The sequence below is a fragment of the Gossypium hirsutum genome, chromosome A01 (genome assembly GCF_007990345.1).
Source record: "Gossypium hirsutum isolate 1008001.06 chromosome A01, Gossypium_hirsutum_v2.1, whole genome shotgun sequence".
Taxonomy (NCBI): domain Eukaryota; kingdom Viridiplantae; phylum Streptophyta; class Magnoliopsida; order Malvales; family Malvaceae; genus Gossypium; species Gossypium hirsutum.
In genome coordinates, this window is record NC_053424.1 from 19,044,208 (window position 1) to 19,069,338 (window position 25,131).

Genomic DNA, 25,131 nt, shown 5'->3' on the forward strand with positions numbered 1-25,131 from the left:
CTATTTTTGTTTCAAGTTAATCTGTATTCGCGGGGTTTTAGAGGAGATGATTGGGTCACAATGTTTGGGTTTTTTTTTCTTACAATATATTATTAAGGTTTTATTTGCAAAAAATATATACCTACCGGGTTCAATGAAAGAAAAACAATAATGCATAATTGTCGCAAGCAGCATCATCCTTTTTTCTGAGGGTCCCTTTCAATTTACTGACTTTACTTGGACAGCTCCTTCAGCTTTATCCATTTCCACCCCTACCGTACTCTTTATTAATAATAATATATATATGTACACTACAACACATGTATACTACTATTCAGGAACTAAATTGTCCATCTCACCACTTATTTATGTTATGAACACTCGGTAAATTATTATTATTAAAAAACAAAAAAGCTACACAAATTACCAATTAAAATGGGATTCTAAGTAGAGAATTGGAAAGCCAGGAGACTTCTTATTCCCATTTGTTACTGCGAGTGTGGTTGAAGAATAGTGAATTTCAAGTCAGACAAAATCAGTAGCAGTACTGCAAGAATTGTCTGTTTAATTATCGTGAGTAGAATGGATGTTTATTTAATAAAAATGTTGGAATTTTATGACTGAAAAATAAATATTAATTTTTTATGCTTTAAAATTTAATCCCATTTGATTTAATTTGGAGTTAGTAGAGTGAAAAGAAGAGCGAGATCAGTTACAAGAGGCGAGAGATAGAGAGACAGGCAACTGGATTAGCCATTGAAATAGGGGATAGTAGGTCCCGAGTCCCCACCCCAACCAAGCTGTCTTTGCTAATTGCCATTGCTTTGTTTCAGAACTCTCCAGCACTAAGCCTCTCCTCTCTTCCCTTTGCGCCTTTTCCTTCTTTTTTTTTTCTTTCTTTCTTTCTCCCCTTTATTGCTCTTCCTTGATGATGATGACCACTCTTCTATTTCTTCCTCCTCCATCTCTCAACAACAATGAACTGAGTTAATTTCTTATTATTTCCCTTCACCTTACTGAGTTTTCTTGAGGGGTCTTTGATCTTCTCCTTATTCTGGTATTACAATTTGATTCTTCACTCTGTTTGCTACCCATCAATCAATCCTCACCCACCTCCTGTTTTCTTCTTTTCCTTCCTTCTCTTTTCTTCCTGTCATACATAGTAAGCCGTTCCTCACTTTGTCAAGCCTTCACTTTTCTTTGCTTTGCTTTGCTTTTCTGTGTTCCTCACTGTCTCTGTGTATATAGCCCCAAAGTGCATGTTTCATCCAATCCCACCACTTTCCACTTCACCCCTCTTCTTGGCCCATCTAGGGTTTTCTGCCTTTTCTCCTTTATTCCATTAAATCCCATACGGTTCTGCGAATTTATCTTTCCTTCCAATTCTAGGGTTTTTCTAGGGTTTTATCATTCTTTTAAGGGAAAAAATTGTATCTTTAGTCTCTCTATTCTGGGGTTAACCTCATTCTTACTTGATTTGTCGATCACCTTCAATCAATCTTGGATCCTTTCCTTAGTATCCCTGGATTTGAATTGGGTCATCTGTGGTCATGGCGTTTCAGCAAATTCCGGGTCCGAGCTCGGGGTCGAGTTCGAGTTCTGGCTTCCAATACATGAATTCCCCTTTTGGAGATACCACATACACCAAGGTCTTTGTTGGGGGACTCGCTTGGGAAACTCAAAGCGAAACCATGCGCCGATATTTCGAGCAGTTTGGTGAAATCGTGGAAGCCGTTGTCATCACTGATAAGAACACCGGCCGTTCAAAAGGATATGGTTTTGTGAGTGTTAATGTTTTTTTTTTTAAATTTTTAAAGATTTCTTTGTCTTTGCTGCTGTTTGATGATGATAAGATGCTACTTTGCATTTGGCTGTCCATGTTATTATGTAAATAAAACTGGTACTAAATCAAGGGTGGCAGCAAGGCTTTGATGCTGAAGCAATGTGTAGTAAGTTAAAGGGGTTTTATTGACTTTAGAGTGACTTGGTTTCTTGTTGGGTTTGCATGGAGGGTGTAGGTAACTTTCCGGGATCCAGAGTCTGCTAGGAGAGCCTGTGCTGATCCGACCCCAATTATTGATGGCAGGCGTGCTAATTGTAATTTGGCTTCTCTAGGCCGTCCTCGACCTCCTGTTCCTTACGGTATCATCTCTAATCTGTCCGGTTAGTCTGATTAACACCATTATCGTTTTCAACATGTGACATTTTCTGTAACAATATTTGCTGCTATTCCAGCTCACTCGAAAAAAAATGCTATTCCCTTTTCTTCGATTTGAGGTATTTGTGTCTGACACATGGTTACAGGCATATGGCCTCCAAGATTCTCATCCTCTAAATAAATGAAAAAGCATAGAAAAAATCTATCCATAAACCCAGGTCCACTACACATCTGTATCGGACACTCACACCTGAGTCCGAGTAACATAGGTTTTGAATTTGGTTTCTGTTTGCGTTCTTACCACAGATGTTGAAAATGTCCTTTCATTTAAAACTGTCTTTCTTTGCCAAAAGTGTCTCTTCTTGTTTATAACTTTATATTGCCCAAATCTCTGCTTCTAGTAGAAATTTGTAGGGTGGTTTCATTTTGTTTCCATTCAACTCTTTCAAGCTGATGCTATTATACTTATAGTTGAACTAATTTTTCAATTTTTTTTTCAGTTAGTTCTGAATGTGCCCATTTCTGTTAAACTCGGTGATCAGGCTAATTATTTATTCCTTGTTGTCTTTCTAATAGGACGTTTGAGACCAGCTTCTCCATATATTGGAGGTGTGCCACGAGGGGCTTATGTTGGAAGTATTGGCTATCAGCCTCCACTTCCTTACAATTATCAACAAGGATTGATGTACCCTTCTTATGGGTGAGTTATGCTTCTGATTCAAGGGTTTCTAACTATTTTGGTTGCTCCAATCATGATTCAATTGAGCTTGGCTTGGTTGAACATCAAATTCTAGCATTTATCATTTATACTTATAATTATTCAAGTTTTGTTTTATTAAGTGCCTAAGAAATTTTATTTTAGATAGTATTTGGGAACTTAGATTTTAGAATTTTGATTTGGATTTCAAAAATATTGTATATTGAGAAGTAAAATATTTAGAAACGTAACATTCATAATTATTTCTCAAATCCATGGATTTGTTGGTTGCTATTTAGTAGCAAATTTGAAATTACTAAAATATTTTTGAATTTGACAAATTCATGTTTTTATACCAGTCAAATATATATTATATGGAATTCCGATTAAATTGTCCATAATACATGCATTTTGTTATTACCATTTACATAGTAAATAAACTTCAAATCCAAAATTTTGAATTCATGTTTCCAAATGGAGCATTAGGTTTCTTTTTGGGGATTTTGCCTACAATTGACTTTGATATAAGTGCTTGACAGACACCTTTTTATGAGTCTCTAAAGTCTAATGTGATAATTTCCTGGGATTTTCCGCTTGGAATTGAAAGGATTGGCACACAAAGTTTAGAATCAAGTATTTTTTCTTTTTTTGTCTCGGTAAACTCCATTGTAGATCTCTAGGCTACTTTGTGTTAAGCTTTTTCTTCATTTAAAATGTTGTAATGTATGGATTGAGACGTTTCCACACAAGCATAAACAGTAGGGCAGAAACATATATTCTTTCATTATTAATGAGGATAGGTTCTAGCCTTAGCATACATATGGTTGTGTGCTGTACATGCCTCATCAACCAGCAGTGTGGTTGGGTCATTACGGAAAGCTTGCTAATCAGAGTTCAATTGGGTACATCTCCTTTTGCAGCTACTTTCTCCTCTTTTAATTATTCTCCTTGCAGTTCAAACCGATCACAGCATGCAAAATTGGCCAAGGAGTTTTTAGTCTTTACCTTAGAATTCAGGATTAAATAGTCTAAAGTACAGTCATATGACATGGTGTGATTGGTAATTGCAGGAATGCAAAAGTGGTAGTTGCAGAGGATATGTGCCCGAGCTCAATGTTTATTGAACAGGCAAGATCATGATTGTGATTTGATAAGGATCAAAGGGAAAAAGAAATGTTGGGAGAAGGGGGGATGTGATTATTCTCATGGGCTGAGTAGTTAGGCTTATGATTTTACTGATGAAGTTTTTGGGTCTTGGTATGGGCTTCTTGGTAGTAGCACGCTGGTATTTCACTCGGAAAGCTTGGTTGTTCTGACGTGATACATAGTATCGTGTTTATGCCCTTGCTATAAATTCATTTACAGTATAAAATTTAATGCCTAACTCCTAATTAATGCTGACTGTTTTGAGATCTTTGATATATGTTTATCCGTGCAGGTATGCAACATATGGACCTGAATATGTCTATCCTCAGGTTGTTGGCATTTCAAAGTGGAATGTTGTGAAAAAATTGGAGCAAGTAATGCTTGTGTCCTGATGCTGATTTACTCTTGTTTCTCTGGACAGGGTGCTTACAACCCCTACGTGGCTCAGCAGTACCTTCAGATATATGGAGTTCCTGGAGCAGTTAATCCAGCTATTTATCCTTATGGGCAATTGGGTCAGACTGTTCCTAGTGGACATGGTTATACAGCTGTACAGGGATATGCAATGCCAAGCCATCAAATAGTGCAGTTTGGAGGAGCCGTTGCTAATGCAATCACAACTTCTCCAATGCCCACAATCCAAACACCATATCCTGGAGGTTAATATCAATATGAAAATCTTCTTTTTGTGCTTGCTTACATTACTGGCTTTGCATTTTTCTGCTAACTCTTTATGCCAATGATTACTACCCTCTTCAATATCTTGACATTACATCCTCATCTTTATATTTCATTGATCTAATTTAATTTTGCTAGGCATTCGAAGAAAATATCCATTAATGATTATTTGTGAACTGAAAATTATATAGAGAATGGACTCTTTGGTTAAGCTTAGAGAATTTGATGCGCAGGCCCAGTTGTTTTAAGTTTTTCAATGCAAAGAAGACCTTATCAGCTAGGTGTGTTTGTTTATTAGGTATAGCAGCATCTGTTCCAGCACAGCCACAATTTATTGTTACTACTCCTTCTCAGTTTATGCAAGGTAGTGGTTCTGACCAAACAACTGGGTGAGGAGTTGATCAAGGTAAGTATTCACATCTTGTGGCACGAAGTTCTTAGGTGTCATGCTGTGGAAGTAACTGTGACTGGTATCCTTTTTTCATTAATTCAGGTATCCTTAGATTGCAGCAGGACTAAGAGCAGCGGAACTGCTACTTGAGTGGCGGGCTTCGGATCTAGCCTTGCAAGTTATTTATTTTGCATTCTACAGGTACTGAGTTTTCTCATCCCACTGATACATCAATTTTCTTTCCTGCAGTACTGTTCCAAAAAAAAAAAAGGCCAATAATGAAGAGTAAACAAATGAAATAACATAGTCACACCCATTATGGGGATCAGTTCTGGTGTGGCTTTATTATTCAGTTTATTTGAATATCATTTTGAGAGGGTTATGTATTTTTCTACATATTTCTTTCAAATATGTTCTCTTTGAGCTTATAATGCTAGACCATCACATATTAGTCCAGATGTAATGATGTGTTTTTCTATCAAAATGACTCAAATGTGCTTGCTTTGAAATTGACGAAATGAGTTTCATATCAAGATCATGACTACTAGAAGTATGATAAGGATTGTTTAAAGAACCAAAGAGAGTAGAATGGAAGAATGGAATGGAAGTATTCATGTGTGCTCAGGAGACACGCATGAGATTGAATGCATGGGAATGTTAAAATTATAAGGGTGTGTTTTGGGGTGAGCAATGCAAAGGACTTACTATGTTTTATCTTTGTGCAGGTCATACGTAGTCATGCTCACCAGAGAAGTCAATGTTGTCCGAGTCACTCCATATGGTGGAGAAGCAATATGGAGGAAGCCGAAAGGTATTCCTTGGTGGTGGTGTTTTTTAACCTGGTATTTGTAGAGAACATTATTATCATACAGCTGGTCAGGTGGCCAGCAGTCATGGGATTGATGGATGCTGGAAAGGGTTTCTAGCAACCACATAGGAATAAAAATGGTGTAAAAAAAGTAAAAGGAAGATACATGTTTAGAATCAACATATGATTCTTTTTATAGTGTAGAAGTCAGTGTAGTAATCCCAGCATTTGGGTGTATAGATAGTCTCTCTGGTGTCTGTCTGGTGGAGTCCTGCGTTTGTTTGCAGACATGGTTGGCCGGTTGGTTGGTTGGTTGGTTCTAGTTTTGTGCATATTAGTAGTAGTAGTAGTATTAGCAGTAGTAGTCTGCATTTCATGAATGATTATGAGAGCCTGATTTCACAACATGGAGGAAGCTCTCGGATGCATTTTCTTTCAACTGAAGTGACCTTCAAAAAGAAAAAAAAAAGAAAGATATTTCCTTGTGTACAAAGTATTCTTTTTCTATTTATTTATTTCTCTCTATTACTTAAATAATAGTAATAATACAAGATAAATATACTTGTTTATATTAACTATCATGTATTAACCAAACTGTAAGATAAATTAGAAGTAAATAAAGAGTAAACAGTAGGAAAAATGAAAACAGAAATTGTTGATTGGAAGAGGTGTTGGCTTCATTTGAGACATAGACGCTGCATCCCCTCAGATGTTTTATATCAGAGATAAGTGGGTGGTATAAAAGTATTGGCAATGGAAACTGGTGTGGCTGTCATTCCAGAAGGATAATGAGGTTGTTGAAGTTGGAGAAGCGTATAGAAATTTTAATGCCTATTCCCACAAAAGCTCCCTAAGAAGACCAAGCATTCGACTGACAGAACATTGTTTTTGCCCCTAGGATTGGCTGGATCCTTGTTGAAGCTTTACTTCGTTCCTCTGTAGCCCAATGCTCACACCAAACTGCCAAACCAGATAGCTGTAGAGAAGAGATGGTCATAAGTTTCAGCATTCGAATGATGACAAAATGGTGTGGAGTCATCAATATGTTGCATTCTCTCTCTCTCTCTCTCTCTCTCTCTCTCTTTTTACATAGAGAATGATTTTAGAAGGCAACTTGAGGTTTCCAGAAGGATGTCCAAGCAGACATATTCCAAGGAGTACAATTGATTATACTATGATTCTTAGATTCGTTGTACCCAAAAGTTATGCCATATTCACCAGTTGATGAAAAACTCTACCATTTCACCAAAGATGACTTAAGCCTGGATTGAAGTGGACATTACTCATTTCACCTTTATTCCATTCCCTCCTATTAACCGTTTTTTCTCAGCCATGTCATTTTCCAAGGACGGTCCATATGTGGCAATTAAGTCAATAGGTGCATAAATCTCTTCCACGGATTATGCTCTTCTATAGCCAAGGGTAAGAAGTATGGGTAGCAACTTTAAGGAAGCTTTGTTTTCACCAACATTTTCGCAAAATAGTTTCTTTGACCAACCAACTTTCCTTTTTAATTATTCTTCAAGCTTGCTTGTTCAGACGAGCCTGATAAAAAAAACTCTCTATTTTTTGTTTTTCTTCTGTTCTTTCTCTGGTAGGCACACACAATCCCATATTGAGAGAGGAGCTAGTGTTATAGATGGCTTATCGCACTCGAATGTACTTTAAAATAAATTGAAATTTTCAGCTTTAGAAAGACACATTGTGATAGTTCGGAAGTGTATGAATCAAACTAATACAAAATGATAAGTATATTAATCAAACTAATACAAAATGATAAGTATATTACTGAGTATCGAATGAAATAAGACAAATTTAAGATTAAATATGAAGGAAATGTAAATGCAATAGAAACTTAAAATCAAGAGCAAGAAGTAGTAGTGTGGGAAATGTTTGCAGTTAACAAGATCAAATAATCGAATTACTTGAATTCGCGCAACCTACAACAAATAATAATACAAGTTAGCATCTGGTGAGTCAAATTTGGCTCCGAATATGGATTTGAGCTAATTGATGAATTAGTTCTTAAACATTGCTCTCGCACGATTGATTAGGTTTTGTGGTCCTTTTAAATTGTCACAAAGTGGAGTGACAATGAAGGAAATTACTAAGTGGTCTTTTCAGATTGGCATTTAAGCATAACACTACTCAATCGTGACTCTGAGTTAGTGAAGCTAAGACAATCACAAATGAACATGTGATTTGTACATTGAGCACTTACCCCATTAACTTTGGGTTAGACCCAATGACATAAACATTTTAGTATGTAACGGAATTAAAGAGCTAAATATAAAGTATTGAAGGTTTTAACACGAGGCAAACAAAAAATAGAAATAAAATATGCAAGTTAGATCATCGGATTAATAATGGATTCTCTAAATATTGATCACCAATCATATGTTCAAAATTGTTAAGCTCAATACATTAAGGGGTAAATTGGTATTTTGAAAAATTGGAAGAAATATGACAATTAAAAACAACACAAGAATTTAGATTTTTTGGGCCCTAATTGTCTATCTTCACTATCTTAGCTTACCAAAACTAAAAATTTCCCAAATTCACTAATTTGAAACCTTTTGAGAACAATATTTAACCTTCACAATCACTATATTTTCAATAAGCAAGATAGAGCCACTTCCCTTAAGGCTTTCTATCCAAAACCTTAAGTTAACTCTTACAGAAATGAGAAATAAGATTCAGAATGAATTATCACCTTTAGAAGGTAAATATACAACAATAAGCTCTCTCACAATACAAGACAACACTTAAAAGAATGAATTACAAATGAAAATAAGAATAACAAAGAGAAATGATTGGGTTTTTGTTCTTAATCTTTATAATCTTGTTTCTTGTCTTCATATGAGTATCCTTGAATCATATTTATACCCTCTCGTTGATTTTTAGACGTTTGGAGTGGTTGAATGGAATTTCTAACCAATGAGAGTATTTATTTCACACATTTAATGCAACCTGCAAGTATATGTCTCGAGAGATAGAACCCTTGTATTGAGACAGGAAGAACAAATCTTGGCAGTTGGAGCATACTGTCTCGAGACACAACGAATATGTCTCGAGATAAATACATGATTGTCTCAAGACATGACTTCCTTGAGTAACCCATAGCTTCGATGTTTTCTTGTCTCGAAACAAACAGACATTTGTCTTGAGATAGGGTTCCCTTGAATCACACCTTTAGCTTTGGTATTGGTCTATCTCGATACAAATTTGTGTTTCATAAGACTTGACTCAAATTGTCTCGAAACAATGTTCCTCTGAGCAAATTTTGTATTTAAAGTACTTGTATCCCGAGACAAATGGTTTTTTTGTCTCAAGACATTGCTAGGGAAACTTAAAATAAAGGTTTAAAATTTTTTGAAGGATTTAGGGGTACTAAAAAACTTTTCCACTCCTATTTTTTCTCACTTTTTTTCTTTACCAAGCACACTCCAATTTTCTTTTCTTTTCATTATTCCACTCTCTTCTTTCATCCTTCCACTTTTCCACTCAACCAAGCACACCTTCAAGAATAAGTTCAAATTAAGCTTAAATTGAAGGTAAAAAAGGTGCACCCCTAAACAGTGATGGTTAGAAAGATTAGACAATGTAAATTTAGTTGAAATTAGCTTATCTCTTGTTGAGAGTAACAATGATTTCTAGTTTAGAAGTTTGCTCTAGATTTTGTCTAGAACTAGATCAAATAATTTAATCTTTTACTAAAGGTTGCCAAAGTTGAAGCTTAAATAGCTTCCAAGTTTTGTATTAACCTTCAACCAAAGAATGTCTAAACATTTTTTTAAAACTTTGGTGGACATTTCTATTGATTGTGAAATCTAATTTTGAGTAATTGATCATTTGTTGTGAAAGTTAGCAATATGTGTGTAAAAGTGTTCTTGATTGCATTGCTTTCTGCTAGGTTGGCTTTGAAAAGGAACAAATTTTCGTTAGCAAAAAAAAGGAAAAAAAAAAGAAGAAAAAAAAGGAAAAAAAAGATGAGAAATAAATATACTATTTCTATTGATTTAATACTATGTAAATCCATTCTCTCCTGACAGAACATTGTGGTGAAGGATAAAAAGATACGAAGACAATAGATCTCCTAATCTAATCTCTTTTTTAAGGAAGATATAATTAGAGGGGTCTCTATGAACAAGAATTTGGAAGCTCATTGAGAGATGCAGTTTGTGATAAGTTTGATGACCTTATAAAAAAAAATTCTAATTTAGCTTATTAAAGGCTTTATTCCTGTGTAGCTTAAAGGCTCCCAATACGTTGTTGCCTCTAGATTTTTTTTATGTAACATATGGAGAGTTTTTCGTCTACTAATATATTATCATTTATTTTCCTTTTCCCCACAAATGTATTTTGGTAAAGAATAATAATTTGATCCAAAATCTTCTTGAGTCGATTTGCTAATGCTTTAGGGATAATCTTATAAACAATATTGCATAAACTCATTGGTAAAAAATCATTTACTATTTATAAATAATTCTTCTTTAGGAGTAATACAATAAATATCTTATTCATGTAACGACCCATATTTCACGGGCACCAGAAAAGTGAGTTTAGGGCTTCCGTCCTAGGAAAACGAGTTCGTAAATATTTATAAAAAAATATTTACGAAGTTAGTTGTGAGTTGAATTAGATTTTAATTAGGTGAATTTATTTTTAATTAGAAGTAATTAGTAGAAAGGATTAAATTGAATAGAGCATAAAAGCTTAATCATAGAATAGAGAAAGGATAAAGGATTAAATTAGTAATTAAACTAAATTAGTGAAATGTGTAAGTTAGAAAATAAATACATGTGTATTTAAATTATTAGTACAAATGTATATAATATATATTTACTTATAAATTAAATAAAAGATATTTACTTATTATTATTATTATTATTATTATCAATTAATTGAGATAATGACAAATGTATGGTGATGAAATATTACATGTGTACGTGTGTGTATGAATACACATGTAGTATTTTTATTTGTATTAATTAGATATTTTATTATTAATTATTAATTTAGTAAATGAAAGAAATAAATAATAAATAAAAGAAATAAAAACAAGAAAAAGAAACAGAGAAGAAACAAAATAGAAAGAAAGAAAGAAGAAAAGAAAATAAAAAAGAGAAATTAGGGTTTGAAAGCTTGGAAGTTAAATTGGTAATCAATTAAGTCCCTTTCTTAGTGATTTTGATGTTTTTGAAGTTCTAAAGTTGAATACTTTTGAATTTGTGTGAAAATATTGAAAGATGATAGACTTTTAAGTAGGGTTTATGTTGAACTAATGATGAAATTAGGAGTTTAATTGATAGAAATTTTGATTTAAATTGATTAAAGGATTGAATTGTAAACAAGGTCATAAGTTTTGTGTTGTAGGGACTAAATTGATAGAAATTACAAATTATGGAAAAATGATAAAATTTTGATGGTTATATTAAAGTTTTGATGGAAATTGAATAAGGAAATAATATGAATTATAAAAAGGAAGAAGAAGAAAATAGTTAGGACAAATTTGGGATTTAGGTTAAAGTTGCATGGAAAGTTATTATTTTTTATAAAATAAGTGTGTTATTAATTAATTATAATTATGCTAATTTTTGTAGCAAACAGGGAAACCGAGACGTTCAATACGAGGGGAAAGGAAAAAGTGATCGAGGAGTAGCTCGAGAAAATATCAATTTGTATTACCTTAATTCAAGTTATTTATTATTAAATGTTTAATTTCAATATATGTGCATGAAAAATGAAATTGAGGTAAGTAGTGATATTTGAATTGAATGATAATTGGATTTGATTGATGAATGTATTCATGTGTGAAATTGAATTGTATAATGATTTGTGGTGAATTTGAAATTGCGATTGAATTGTTATTGGGACTGATTTGAATTCGAATGATTTTGATACCCTATTAACTAGTTGGGCTAGGGTGGATATAGATGGCATGCCATAGGATAGGAAGAATTCAGGGATTCTTCGACCTCGAATCGATGAGACACTTGGTGTGTCATATTTACTTTGGATAGATTCGATGAGATGTTGGTTTACCACTTTGCTTTGGCTTAGCCGATGAGACGTTGGTCGTCACTTATTTGCTTCGAACTATCTGATGAGGCGTTGGCGGCCACTCTGGTGTGTTTGGTTGGATCTGTGTATCCTCCAAAGTCCGAGTTATGTTAATAGGGGAAATATATGTGAAGAGAAAAATAAAATGAAATTGATAAATTGAATTATTGAATGAAATGAGAAAGTGATATTGTAAGATGAATTGAGAAATGCAATTTGTGCTATGAGATTGAATGCATAAAACCAAGGTTCATGAATTATTCATATTTGAATGTGAATTGGATATTTATATGTGATTGAGAGATGAACCAAAGGTTCATGAGTAGTTGGTAATCTTATTGATGAGATATTGAATCAAATAATGAAAATGATACTATGGACATATGATAACTTAGTATGAATTATATGTATGATTTGTTAATTATCTATGCATGTTTATAATATTTTATATTTGCTATAAATTGAATTATGGTAATACCACTGAGTATTTCCAATACTCAGCGTACGGTTTGTTTCCGTGCGCAGGCTAGGTAAAGTTGAAGTTTGGTGCAACATCCGAGTTAATCCCGACCTCAGCTTAATTTTTGGTAATGAATCTATCTTTTAGAAGTGTGGCATGTATTAGGTTTTGTTTAGTTACTTTAATATATTTGTGTTTTGGGTGTAAGTAATTTGGCCATGGGAGCCCCACGGGCAGGCCACACGGGCATGTCCCAGGCCACACCAGCGTGTGCTCCTATTCTCAAGGAAAAGTTTCCAAAGTTCCCGGTTTAATCCCAAAACACTTCCTAAGTATATTTTGGGCCTCGTAGGTCCATATTAGGGACTTAAAGATGGAATTTAAGAAATTTTAAATTGAAATATAGATTTATGACTTGGTGTTGTTCGTTATTAGCGTTTAATTTCGGTAATGCCTCGCAACCCTGTTCTAGCGACGGGTTGGGGTTAAGGGGTGTTACATTTTATTAGTATCAGAGCTATCAGGTTTAGTCGATTCTCAGACTAAATTGAGCTCGTAAGTTAGTCTAGAAGTACATGCCATAGTCAAGTTAAAACTGAGTTGGGATTTTTGGATGCTGACCTATCTAATTGTATTTGTTTTATAGATTAAAGATGTCTGATGAACACCTTAATGATATAAATGAAGAAATGTTCACTGGGAATGAAGAGTCGTATGATTTAGACGAAACATAGTCAACTACTCCCAGTGTAAATCCAGTTAGAAACCAACCCCCTAATGTAGAAAGAGATGAAAAAGGTAGAAATGAATCTGAATTAGTAAAAATATTAGCTAATGCCCTTCAGCGAGCAGTGGAGTCTATACCTGCTACTACGACTGTATCTGTTTCTAGACGGGCCCCAATGAAGTTACTAAGAGAGTATTGGATGGAGTTGATCTGTCCATAGCTGAAAATTGGATGGAGTCGACCAAGAGAGTATTGCAACAACTAGATGCACTCCTCGGGAAAGTCTGTTATGTGTTGTATCATTACTGCAAGGGGAGGCTTATGTTTGGTGGGAATCAGTGGTTCGACATTTACCAGAGAATCAGACAACCTGGGATCTATTTCAGAAAGAGTTTCAAAAGAAATATATCGGAGAAATGTATATCGAAGACAATAAGCAAGAGTTTTTGACGTTGCAACAGGGTGACATGTCAGTAACAGATTATGAAAAGGAATTCTCGAGACTCAGCAGATACGCCTCAAAGTTTATTCCAACTGAAGCTGACAGTTGTAAGAGATTTTTTAGGGGTCGTCGAGATGAGATCAAATTACAGTTGGTATCTCAACGTATCACTGAATTTGTTGATTTGATTGAGCAGGCCAAGATGGTAGAGCAAGTCTTAGGATTTGAAAAAAAGTCTGAAACTTCTAAATTGGTTGGGAAACGTATGAGAACTGCAAGTTTGAACCCTTTACCTAAAAGATCCAGGGATTCCTGAAGTGGATAGAGATCTAGTTTTAAATTAGATAAAAGAGAAAAGAGTTAGGGGAAACAAACTACAGTATCCATCGGTAGTGTAAGAGGTCCGTCCCGAGATGTTAATATTCCAGATTGTGAACATTGCGGGAAAAAGCACAGAGGTGAATGCTAAAGATTGACCAGAGGGTGTTTTAAATGTGGATCTACAGACCATTATATTAAAGATTGCCCGAAGAACGATAGTGCTACCCCTGTCATATCACAGAGATTGGTCTCTACTACTAGAGGCAGGAGATCGGGTAGAGGTGGATCAGTATCTAGAGGAGGAGGTATGAGAAGAAGGAATGTCATAATAACCCAGCAGTTTGAAGCTAGGGTGCCGGCTAGAGCATATGCGGTCAGAACCCACAAAGAAGGTGATACTCTTAATGTGGTAACAGGTATATTTCTATTATGTTCTGAGCTTGTTCATGATTTAATTGATCCTGGATCTTAGTATTCCTATATTAATTCAAAATTAGTTGAGTCAGGAAAATTAAAATTTGAAATATCTAGAGTGTCTATTGAGGTGTCAATTCCGTTGGGGCAAACAGTGTTAGTGAACCAGGTCTGTCCAAGATGCTCGTTGATTATACAGAATAAAACTTTTCCGGTTGACTTGTTGATTATGCCATTTGGGGATTTTGATATAATATTGGGAATGGACTGGTTATCTGAACATAAAGTGATTTTGGACTACTATAAAAAAAGATTCAGCATTCAGACAACGAGTGAAGGTCGGGTTGAAGTAAATGGTATTCGTACTAGTGGGCCAGCACGAATTGTTTCAGCAATAAAGGCTAGTAAATCACTTCAGTAGGGTTGTTCAGCATATTTGGCATATGTTATTAATTCAGATTCAGTTGGAAGCTAGTGCGGTAAAATTCAGATAGTTTGTGATTTTCCTGATGTATTTCCTAAAGAATTACAGGGTTTACCGCCAGATAAAGAGGTTGAGTTCACTATTGAGGTTTATTCGGGCACAGCTCCAATCTCTATACCTCCGTATCGGATGTCACCTACAGAGTTAAAATAGCTGAAGATACAATTGCAAGACTTATTAGACTGTGGTTTCATTCGACCGAGCATATCACCGTGGGGAGCTCCGGTATTATTTGTTAAGAAGAAAGATGGCTCGATGCGACTCTGCATTGACTATAGACAATTTAATAAGGTAACAATCAAGAACAAGTATCCACTCCTCGCATTGATGATTTGTTTGATCAGGTGAGAGGAGCTTCTGTATTTTTGAAGATTGATTTGAGATCAGGCTACTACCAGTTGAAAGTAAAAGGAAGCGACATTCCAAAGATAGCTTTCCGTACAAGGTATGGTCACTATAAGTTCTTAGTAATGCCATTCGGGTTGATAAATGCTCTAGTTGATTTTATGGATCTCATGAATCGTATCTTTCAACCATATTTAGACCAGTTTGTAGTAGTTTTTATTGATGATATACTAGTTTATTCGAAGTCAGATTCAGAGCATGATCAGCATCTCAGGATTATACTACAGATACTACAGGAAAAAAAATTGTATAGAAAGGTCAGAAAATGTGAATTTTGGTTGTTAGAGGTTGTATTCCTGGGACATGTAGTATTTGCAGATGGAATTCGACTTGATCCAAAGAAGATTGAAGCGATTGTATAGTGGAAATCACCAAAAAACGTATCAGAGGTACGCAGTTTTCTTAGTTTAGCTGGGTATTTTAGAAGATTTGTAAATGGATTTTCGAATATAGCTTTGCCGATGACCAAACTGCTACAAAAGAATATACCATTTGTATGGGATGATTAGTGTCAAGAAAGTTTTGAAAAGTTGAAGCAAATGTTGACAGAGGCACCAATTTTGACGTTACCAGAATCGGAAAAAGATTTTACTGTATACAGTGATGCTTCATTAAGTGGTTTGGGCTGTGTACTGATGCAAGAGGGGAAAGTAATAGCTTATGCATCTCATTAGTTGAAACCACATGAGTGTAACTATCCAACTCATGATTTGAAGCTAGCAGCAGTGATTTTTGCCTTGAAGATTTGGAGACACTACTTATACGGTGAGAAATGATATATTTATATGGATCATAAAAGTTTGAAATATCTACTTTCCCAAAAAGAATTGAATTTACGATAGAGACGGTGGATCGAGCTTTTAAAAGATTATGATTGTGTCATATATTATCATCCAGGAAAAGCTAATGTAGTGGCTGACGCTTTGAGTAGAAAAACCGCAATTAATTTGAGAGCAATGTTTGCACGGCTCAGTATCTGTGATGATGGGAGTTTGATAGCTGAATTGAAAGTTAAACCAATGATGTTCGACCAGATTAAATCAGCTCAATTGAAAGATGAAAAATTGTTGAAGAAAAGAGAAATTATACAGACAGGTACGGTAGAAAACTTCAGCATTGATGCACATGGATGCTTAAGGTACCAAGGTCGAGTTTGTGTTCCTGCTAAATTTGAATTGAAAGAGTTAATATTTCGAGAGGTACATGATGGTTCATTTGCTTTACACTCAGGAGGCACAAAGATGTATCGTGATCTACGAGATTTGTATTGGTGGCCTGGAATGAAAAGAGATATAGTTGAATATGTTGGTAAATGTCTTACATGTCAGCGAGTAAAGACAGAACATCAGGTTCCTACTAGATTGCTTCAGCCGATAAGTATTCCTGAGCAGAAATGGAATCGTATCACAATGGATTTTGTTACGGGATTGCCACTGTTGGCGAGCAAAAAGAATGCTATTTGGGTAATTGTTGATTGACTTACTAAGTCAGCGCATTTTATAGCAATCAGAACAGATTGGTCTTTGCAGAAGTGTATATTTGAGAAATTGTTAGATTGTAAAGTATTCCAATATCTATAATCTCAGATCGAGATCCTCGATTTACATCAAGATTTTGGAGACAGTTATATGAGTTACTAGGCACATGGCTTAATTTCAGTACAACATTTCATCCGCAGACTGATAGACAATCCGAACGGGTAATTCAAATATTAGAAGATATGCTTTGGGCTTGCATCATTGATTTTGAATCAGGTTGGGAACTTTATTTACCTTTAGCTGAATTTGTGTATAATAATAGTTTCCAATCAAGTATTCAGATGGCTCCGTATGAAGCATTGGATGGACGAAGATGTAGATCACCTGTGTGTTGGATTGAACTGAATGAAAGAAAAGTGATTGGACCGGAATTGATTCAAGAAACAGAAGAGACAGTCAAGAAAGTAGAAGAGAGATTAAAAGCTGCATTTGATAGACAAAAGTCCTACATTGATTTGAAACGATGGGAAATTGAGTATTCAGTTGGGGATAAAGTATTTCTTAAAGTTTCTCCATGGAAGAAAGTGTTGAGATTTGGTCGGAAAGGTAAATTGAGCCCTCGTTACATTGGGCCTTATGAAATTGTAGAGAGAATCGGACCAGTTGCTTACTGATTAGCTTTACCTCTAGAATTACAGAAGATACACGATGTTTTTCATGTTTCAATGCTACGCAGATATAGATCAGATCCTTCTCATGTCATTTCTATTGAAGATATTGAGATTCAACTGGATTTATCTTATGAAGAAGAACCAGTTGAGATTCTAGCATGGGAGATAAAAGAATTAAGAAATAAAAAAAAGGGTTCCTCTAGTGAAAGTGCTATGGAAAAGTCATAAGGTGGAAGAAGCGACTTGGGAACCGGAAGAAACTGTGAGAGCTCAGTACCCATATCTATTCTCAGGTAAATTTCTAGGACGAAATTTATTAAGGGGGGAGAAAGGTAACAACCCATATTTCACGGGCACCAGAAAAGTGAGTTTAGGGCTTCTGTCTTAGGAAAATGAGTTCATAAATATTTATAAAAAAATATTTACGAAGTTAGTTGTAAGTTGAATTAGATTTTAATTAAGTGAATTTATTTTTAATTAGAAGTAATTAGTAGAAAGGATTAAATTGAATAGAGCATAAAAGCTTAATCATAAAATAAAGAAAGGATAAAGGATTAAATTAGTAATTAAACTAAATTAGTGACATGTGTAAGTTAGAAAATAAATAAATGTGTATTTAAATTATTAGTACAAATGTATATAATATATATTTACTTATAAATTAAGTAAAAGATATTTACTTATTATTATTATTATATTTTATCAATTAATTGAGATAATGACAAATGTATGGTGATAAAATATTACATGTGTACATGTGTGTATGAATACACATGTAGTATTTTTATTTGTATTAATTAGATATTTTATTATTAATTATTAATTTAGTAAATGAAAGAAATAAATAATAAATAAAAGAAATAAAAACAAGAAAAGAAACAGAGAAGAAACGAAATAGAAAGAAAGAAAGAAGAAAAGAAAAGAAAAAAGAGAAATTAGGGTTTGAAAGCTTGGAAGTTAAATTGGTAAGTCAATTAAGTCCCTTTATTAGTGATTTTGATGTTTTTGAAGTTCTAAAGTTGAATACTTTTGAATTTGTGTGAAAATATTGAAAGATGATAGACTTTTAAGTAGGGTTTATGTTGAACTAATGATGAAATTAGGAGTTTAATTGATAGAAATTTTGATTTAAATTGATTAAAGGATTGAATTGTAAACAAGGTCATAAGTTTTGTGTTGTAGGGACTAAATTGATAGAAATTAAAAATTATGGAAAAATGATAAAATTTTGATGGTTATATTAAAGTTTTGATGGAAATTGAATAAGGAAATAATATGAATTATAAAAAGGAAGAAGAAGAAAATAGTTAGGACAAATTTGGGATTTAGGTTAAAGTTGCATGGAAAGTTATTATTTTCTATAAAATAAGTGTGTTATTAATTAATTATAATTATGCTAATTTTCGTAGCAAACAGGGAAACCGAGACGTTCAATACGAGGGGAAAGGAAAAAGTGATCGAGGAGTAGCTCGAGAAAATATCAATTTGTATTACCTTAATTCAAGTTATTTATTATTAAATGTTTAATTTCAATATATGTGCATGAAAAATGAAATTGAGGTAAGTAGTGATATTTGAATTGAATGATAATTGGATTTGATTGATGAATGTATTCATGTGTGAAATTGAATTGTATAATGATTTGTAGTGAATTTGAAATTGTGATTGAATTGTTATTGGGACTGATTTGAATTCGAATGATTTTGATACCCTATTAACTAGTTGGGCTAGGGTGGATATAGATGGCATGCCATAGGATAGGAAGAATTCAGGGATTCTTCGACCTCGAATCGATGAGACACTTGGTGTGTCATATTTACTTTGGATAGATTCGATGAGATGTTGGTCGCCACTTTGCTTTGGCTTAGCCGATGAGACGTTGGTCGTCACTTATTTGCTTCGAACTATCCGATGAGGCGTTGGCCGCCACTCTGGTGTGTTTGGTTGGATCTGTGTATCCTCCAAAGTCCGAGTTATGTTAATAGGGGAAATATATGTGAAGAGAAAAATAAAATGAAATTGGTAAATTGAATTATTGAATGAAATGAGAAAGTGATATTGTAAGATGAATTGAGAAATGCAATTTGTGCTATGAGATTGAATGCATAAAACCAAGGTTCATGAATTATTCATATTTGAATGTGAATTGGATATTTATATGTGATTGAGAGATGAACCAAAGGTTCAAGAATAGTTGGTAATCTTATTGATGAGATATTGAATCAAATAATGAAAATGATACAATGGAAATATGATAACTTAGTATGAATTATATGTATGATTTGTTAATTATCTATGCATGTTTATAATATTTTATATTTGCTGTAAATTGAATTATGGTAATACCACTGAGTATTTCCAATACTCAGCGTACGGTTTGTTTCCGTGCACAGGCTAGGTAAAGTTGAAGTTTGGTGCAGCATCCGAGTTAATCCCGACCTCAGCTTAATTTTTGGTGATGAATCTATCTTTTAGAAGTGTGGCATGTATTAGGTTTTGTTTAGTCACTTTAATATATTTATGTTTTGAGTGTAAGTAATTTGTAACTTTTAAGAAGTATTTGAAATGAATAGATGAATGTTATTTGATCAAGATTTATAAGTCAATGTATTGGGCATGAATTAGGTGTGTTTGATATGTGAAAATAGCTTTAAAATGGTTAAAAATCATGTTTTCACACGGCCAAGTCACATGGGCGTGTTCCCAGGCTGTGTGGCAAAGTCAGAATTGCCCACAGGTTAGTTTCACTGCGATATGAGAAAGTCAGATCTGCCCACGGGTTGGCCTTACGGCCATGGAAGCCCCACGGGCAGGCCACACGGGCATGTCCCAGGCCATACGGGCATGTGCCCCTATTCTCAAGGAAAAGTTTCCAAAGTTCCCGGTTTAATCCCAAAACACTTCCTAAGTATATTTTGGGCCTCGTAGGTCCATATTAGGGACTTAAAGATGGAATTTAAGAAATTTTAAATTGAAATATAGATTTATGACTAGGTGTTGTTCGTTATTAGTGTTTAATTCCGGTAATGCCTCGTAACCCTGTTCCGACGACGGGTTGGGGTTAAGGGGTGTTACAATTCATCTCTTTCATCATAGCTCATTTGACGAAATAAGAAGCAGTACATCTTGATAATAAGAGGCCCTACAATATCCCAAACGTTTTTGAGAAAAAGCAACCATCTATTATGTTTATTGATATTGAGTCAATGTATGTTTGAATATGCTAGCATCCCTTTAATTTAACATATTTATGGAATTATTGGAAGTTCATTAAGAACTACTAAGCTTTAAGGACATCTTAGCATGCGGATTGTTGTTTCATGTGTTGGTAATTGTATTTCAATATGACAAATTAAACTCTTTTTGCACTTGAAGAGCTTGTTTTCTAACAATTAATTGACTCTTTTATTATTTTTCAATACTTTCAATAAAACTTATTTTAATTTGAAAATTTGAGTTTGTTTTACGTTTTTCTGAATAAATTGTCAATTACATGTCTTGATAAAGTTAATGGTGGCTTAAGATGTTTCATGGGCTTAGTGAAGGAGAATGAAGACGCAAATGAGTAAGAAGTAGCAACATTGCAACACTAGGAGATTGATGTTGCAACTTGGAGTGTTCTGACCCTAAGGTTGTGACATTACCTATGGATGTCGCAATACTGCTTGCTTCTCATCAGCTAAGGAGCTTGCCATCGAAGTTGTAACGTTCAACCTTCAATGTTGCAACATTGAGTCATTTAAAGTCAAAGTCACGACATTGATACTACGAATGTCACGACATCAGCCATAGACCTGGAGTGAAACAATCGAGCCAAGTCAAGCAAATTCATGACATCCACCTATCAATGTCGTGACCTTGAATCCTTTCTGGTGAGGATGTTACGAGACGGAATCCAATTCCAAAAGGGCAACATGAAGAATTTCTGGGTCAAACTTGCTATATTTAAGTTTAGTATCACCTAAACTCAACTATTTGGGGTGAGTAATTAGGTTAGACTGGAGATTGGACTGAACATATTTTTATTTTACTTTTTATATTTTTAGATAAGGTTTTCTTTTTTCTTTTCCATTCTTTTAGAATAAAATTTATTTTTATCGTTTAATTTTTTCTCTTTTATTAAAGACTTTGTAAATGGAGATGGATTAAACTTATATGCTTCATCGGATTCACATCATTGAATAAGCATTTTCTTAACTCTTACTCTTACTTTTATTTTTTTTATTCTTACCATGTTTTTGATAAAATGTTTGTGTGAGATTTGAGTTTCATCATGTATTAGTTTTATTTGATGAGACTATTAATTTATGCTAATATCTATGCTTGGTTGATTATATGTTTAATTATATTGAGATGTCTAATATGCCAGGTTTGATGCTTCTAGTGGAATATTTTGATAAACGAGATTGAGAGGAGAATTTATCATTATATAGTTTGATATATTTGTGCCAAATAGTGAGACCGAGAGTGTAACATCCCGAATTAGGGCCTAGTCGGAACAGTGGTTTTGAGACCACAGATCCGAATTGGAAATAATTATTTTATGATTGTTATAAGACCTATGATATGTTTATATTTTGTGAAAAATTTTATGAGGAAATTTTATGTCTAAAGTGCTTAATTTGACTTTAAGGACTAAATTGAATAAATTGTAAAACTTGAGCTCTAGAAGCTTTAAGAATGAAATTGAATTGAATTATTAATTAGAGGTCCTTAAAGAGTAATTTGAGCAATTTTTAAATATTTGGACAAAAATGGACATGGTTAGGCAAAATTTCAAAGAAAGACATTAAGGGTATTTTAGTCATTTAGTAATTAAATGAATTAAAAAGGGAAAACAAAACAAAAATTTGCTCATCCTTCTTCCTCATGGCTAAATGTAGCAAGGGGGAAGCCATGGTTAGGGTTTTAAAGCTTCCAAGCTCAATAATAAGTACTCCCGAGCCCCGTTTTTAACGTTCTATGCATTTTTGAAGTCCCGGGAACATCGTCTACTCATTTCTACCATTAGTTTGAGCTAGGGTTTATATTTGAAAAATTGAAACATGCATGACATGTTGTATTTTGATGTTTAATGGTAGAATATGGAAGATTAAAGCTTGATAAACATATTTTACTAGGTGATTTTTCATGAAAACACCTAAACAGGACTAAAATGTAAAAGTTGTAAAATGGGTAGTAAAAGTCTGATTGAGTGGAAATTAGGGGCTGATATAGTAATGAAAATTGTTCAGCTAGGCTTAAAGAACAAAGAAATTGAATGAAAATCCTTTTACGAGCATTGGGAAAAGTGCAAATATGTGAAAGTTTAGGGGTCAAAATGTAAATTTGTAAAAGTATGATTTTTGGACCCATATGAATAACGTGACTAATTAGTAAGCTAAATGCCATATTATAGATCAAGGAAAACAAGGTTATGGACTAATTCGGAATAAGTAGTTGTACTCGAACCCGCGTAAGTTCATATGATGAAATAAGCAAGTTGTTAATGTTATTGTTGTTTATGGCTGAAATCTAAATTGGTATGTTAATTTAGTTGTGATGAATTTATTAGAATATGAAAAAGTGAAATGAAATGAAAGATTTTACTATGGTGAGTATAAATAATTAATGTAATGTTGTACCATGTGTTTAATGCTTAAATTTTATTATGGAATATGCTTTGATTATCCCATGAATATGTGGTTGATACTATGAATGGGCAATTGGTACTATTGTAAGCCTAAATGACATATGGCCATTAAATACGGCATTATGAACAAGTATGTCATATGCAAGTGAGAAAGAATTCCATTTGAACCTTAGGAATAATTTAGGATACAAGTGACATGTCACTAGGAATTAAGCAATCTGAGCTCATTGAGCCGTCCAAGTTCGTGATATGTATGAGATTCTGAACTTGTTGAGTGGTCTAAGTTCGTGAGATATGTGGCATCCGAGCTCGTTGAGTGGTCCGAGTTCATTATGGGTGTGAGCATCCGAGCTCATTGAGTGGTCCGAGTTCATTGTGGATGTGATGCCTGTGACTAAGTTCCGGACAACGGTCTTGAGTGTTCTACTGATGGCTAGGTAATCCTTGAGTGGTCAGATACCTATTAGCTTTTGTGAGTAGCCCGTGTAGTTACACCTAGATCGGTTACTATATGTGCAGGGTTCCTTGTATCTAATAGTATTCCAAGTGTTCAACGGGTATTGATATGTAACGAATGTGATGAAAGTCCCGAGAAGGGCATGTTAAGAGTTACGGTTATATGATATACTACGATGAGCACAGGTATGTACGCTAAATTCATGAGTAATACTTCGGTAAATGATGACTTGTGATGAGGAAGCATATGTATGTGTATATACGATAAACAAGTGAAAAGGGATGCCTATAATTATAAATTTTGTTGCAATATCATGTTAACTTACATTGTGTAATTGAATAGGGGATCCATGAAATGATGGGTCCATGATCAATATGACAATGAACTTATGTTAATTATTATGAATTTGCACTATAGCAGTGTTGGACAGTAGCACTTATGTGACTTTGAAAATCCACCAAAAATTATGGAAATTGAATTATAAATTGAATTATAAATTGAATAAGATATGAGATTAAATCATTGAGTCTAGTTTCACATAGAGGAAACGGTGTAAGCAAAACAGTTTTATACTTTGAGATATTTGAACTTTTGTGAGACAGAGTCAGGGTGATTTCGGGCTCCCCTGTCTCAGCTTTGGAAAATTACTAGAAATTGTGAAAAAATAATTGTGGGTTAAAATTTATATTAATAATCCCTTAATGAGTATATTTTCAATAGAATCAGATGGGAACATTATCTGAACCCCGTGTTGAGAGATAATTAATTTTTAGTGAAGAGAGGTCTGAACTGCCTAACAGTGAAACAAGGAACACTTTAAAGAATAAACTGTACTTATTGGATAAACAAAAAATTCTGTAAATTTTATGGTAAGAATATATATGAGTCTAGTTTTAGGGAAAATTTACGGATCTGAATTTGGAGTTCCGTAGCTCCAGATATAAATAAATTAGTAACTATGACTCGAGAAAGCAACATGACCAGAAAATAAGTAAAAGTGTAATTATGATTATATTTCCATCGAATCATGTTGATAATTTGCTTATTATTTTCATATGGACTTACTAAGCTTTAAGCTTACTCCCTTCTCTCCATTTCTTAGTGTTGTCAAGTTAGCTCGGGGTTGGAGATCATCGGAGGCAGCATCACATTATCAAGCCATCCCCTTTGGATTGTTAACATGTATAAGTTAGGCATACACAAGTGAGTGGCATGTATAGAGACTTAGTCTTTCGATATATGTGTTTCATGATTTGGCCAAATGTATTGGCTTATAGTGATTCAATTGTATATAGCCATGAGATGTGGCTTATGTTGATTAATGGGTTATAACCCTATTATATTTGCATGCACAAACTTAAAAATTTCATGTGATGTGAGTATGTGCCTTGCTATGGTGTGCAATGTCTTAGACAAGCATGTTATTCTACGCATGTGAAATATGTTGGTATTTTATAAAGTTATAAGTTAGATTTGAGTATGAATGTTTGATGATTAAGTTGAAATCTTTTGGTATAATGGTAACCATGGTATAAAAGTATAAGTGATATTATAATAGACAAGGCCAAATGAGTGCGAAATGAGTGTGTTTAACTTAGTATAAAATGAGTATGTAAAACACATGTATCGTGGCATGAAAATGCTATGCTTGTGGCCTAATTGAAGATGTTTAATCATTGAATAGATGTCATGTTATATGTTATGGATGTTGTATAAATGT

At 34.0% G+C, this 25,131-nt stretch overlaps 1 protein-coding gene across 2 annotated transcripts; it reads left to right on the forward strand.

Moving 5' to 3' along the window:
• Positions 1–668: 668 nt before the first annotated feature.
• Positions 669–6,346, forward strand: LOC107917869 (RNA-binding protein 24-B). Of its 2 annotated transcripts, none has more exons than XM_016847240.2 (8): positions 669–1,760; positions 1,998–2,142; positions 2,714–2,837; positions 4,273–4,309; positions 4,402–4,639; positions 4,957–5,064; positions 5,152–5,250; positions 5,775–6,346. In XM_016847240.2, exons 1-6 carry the CDS (start codon positions 1,530–1,532, stop codon positions 5,049–5,051), a joined length of 870 nt encoding a protein of 289 aa, XP_016702729.1. In that variant the 5' UTR covers positions 669–1,529; the 3' UTR covers positions 5,052–5,064; positions 5,152–5,250; positions 5,775–6,346. The 2 variants fall into 2 exon arrangements, with proteins under 2 accessions (XP_016702729.1, XP_016702730.1); XM_016847241.2 differs by having other exon boundaries at positions 698–1,760; positions 1,998–2,121.
• Positions 6,347–25,131: the final 18,785 nt, after the last annotated feature.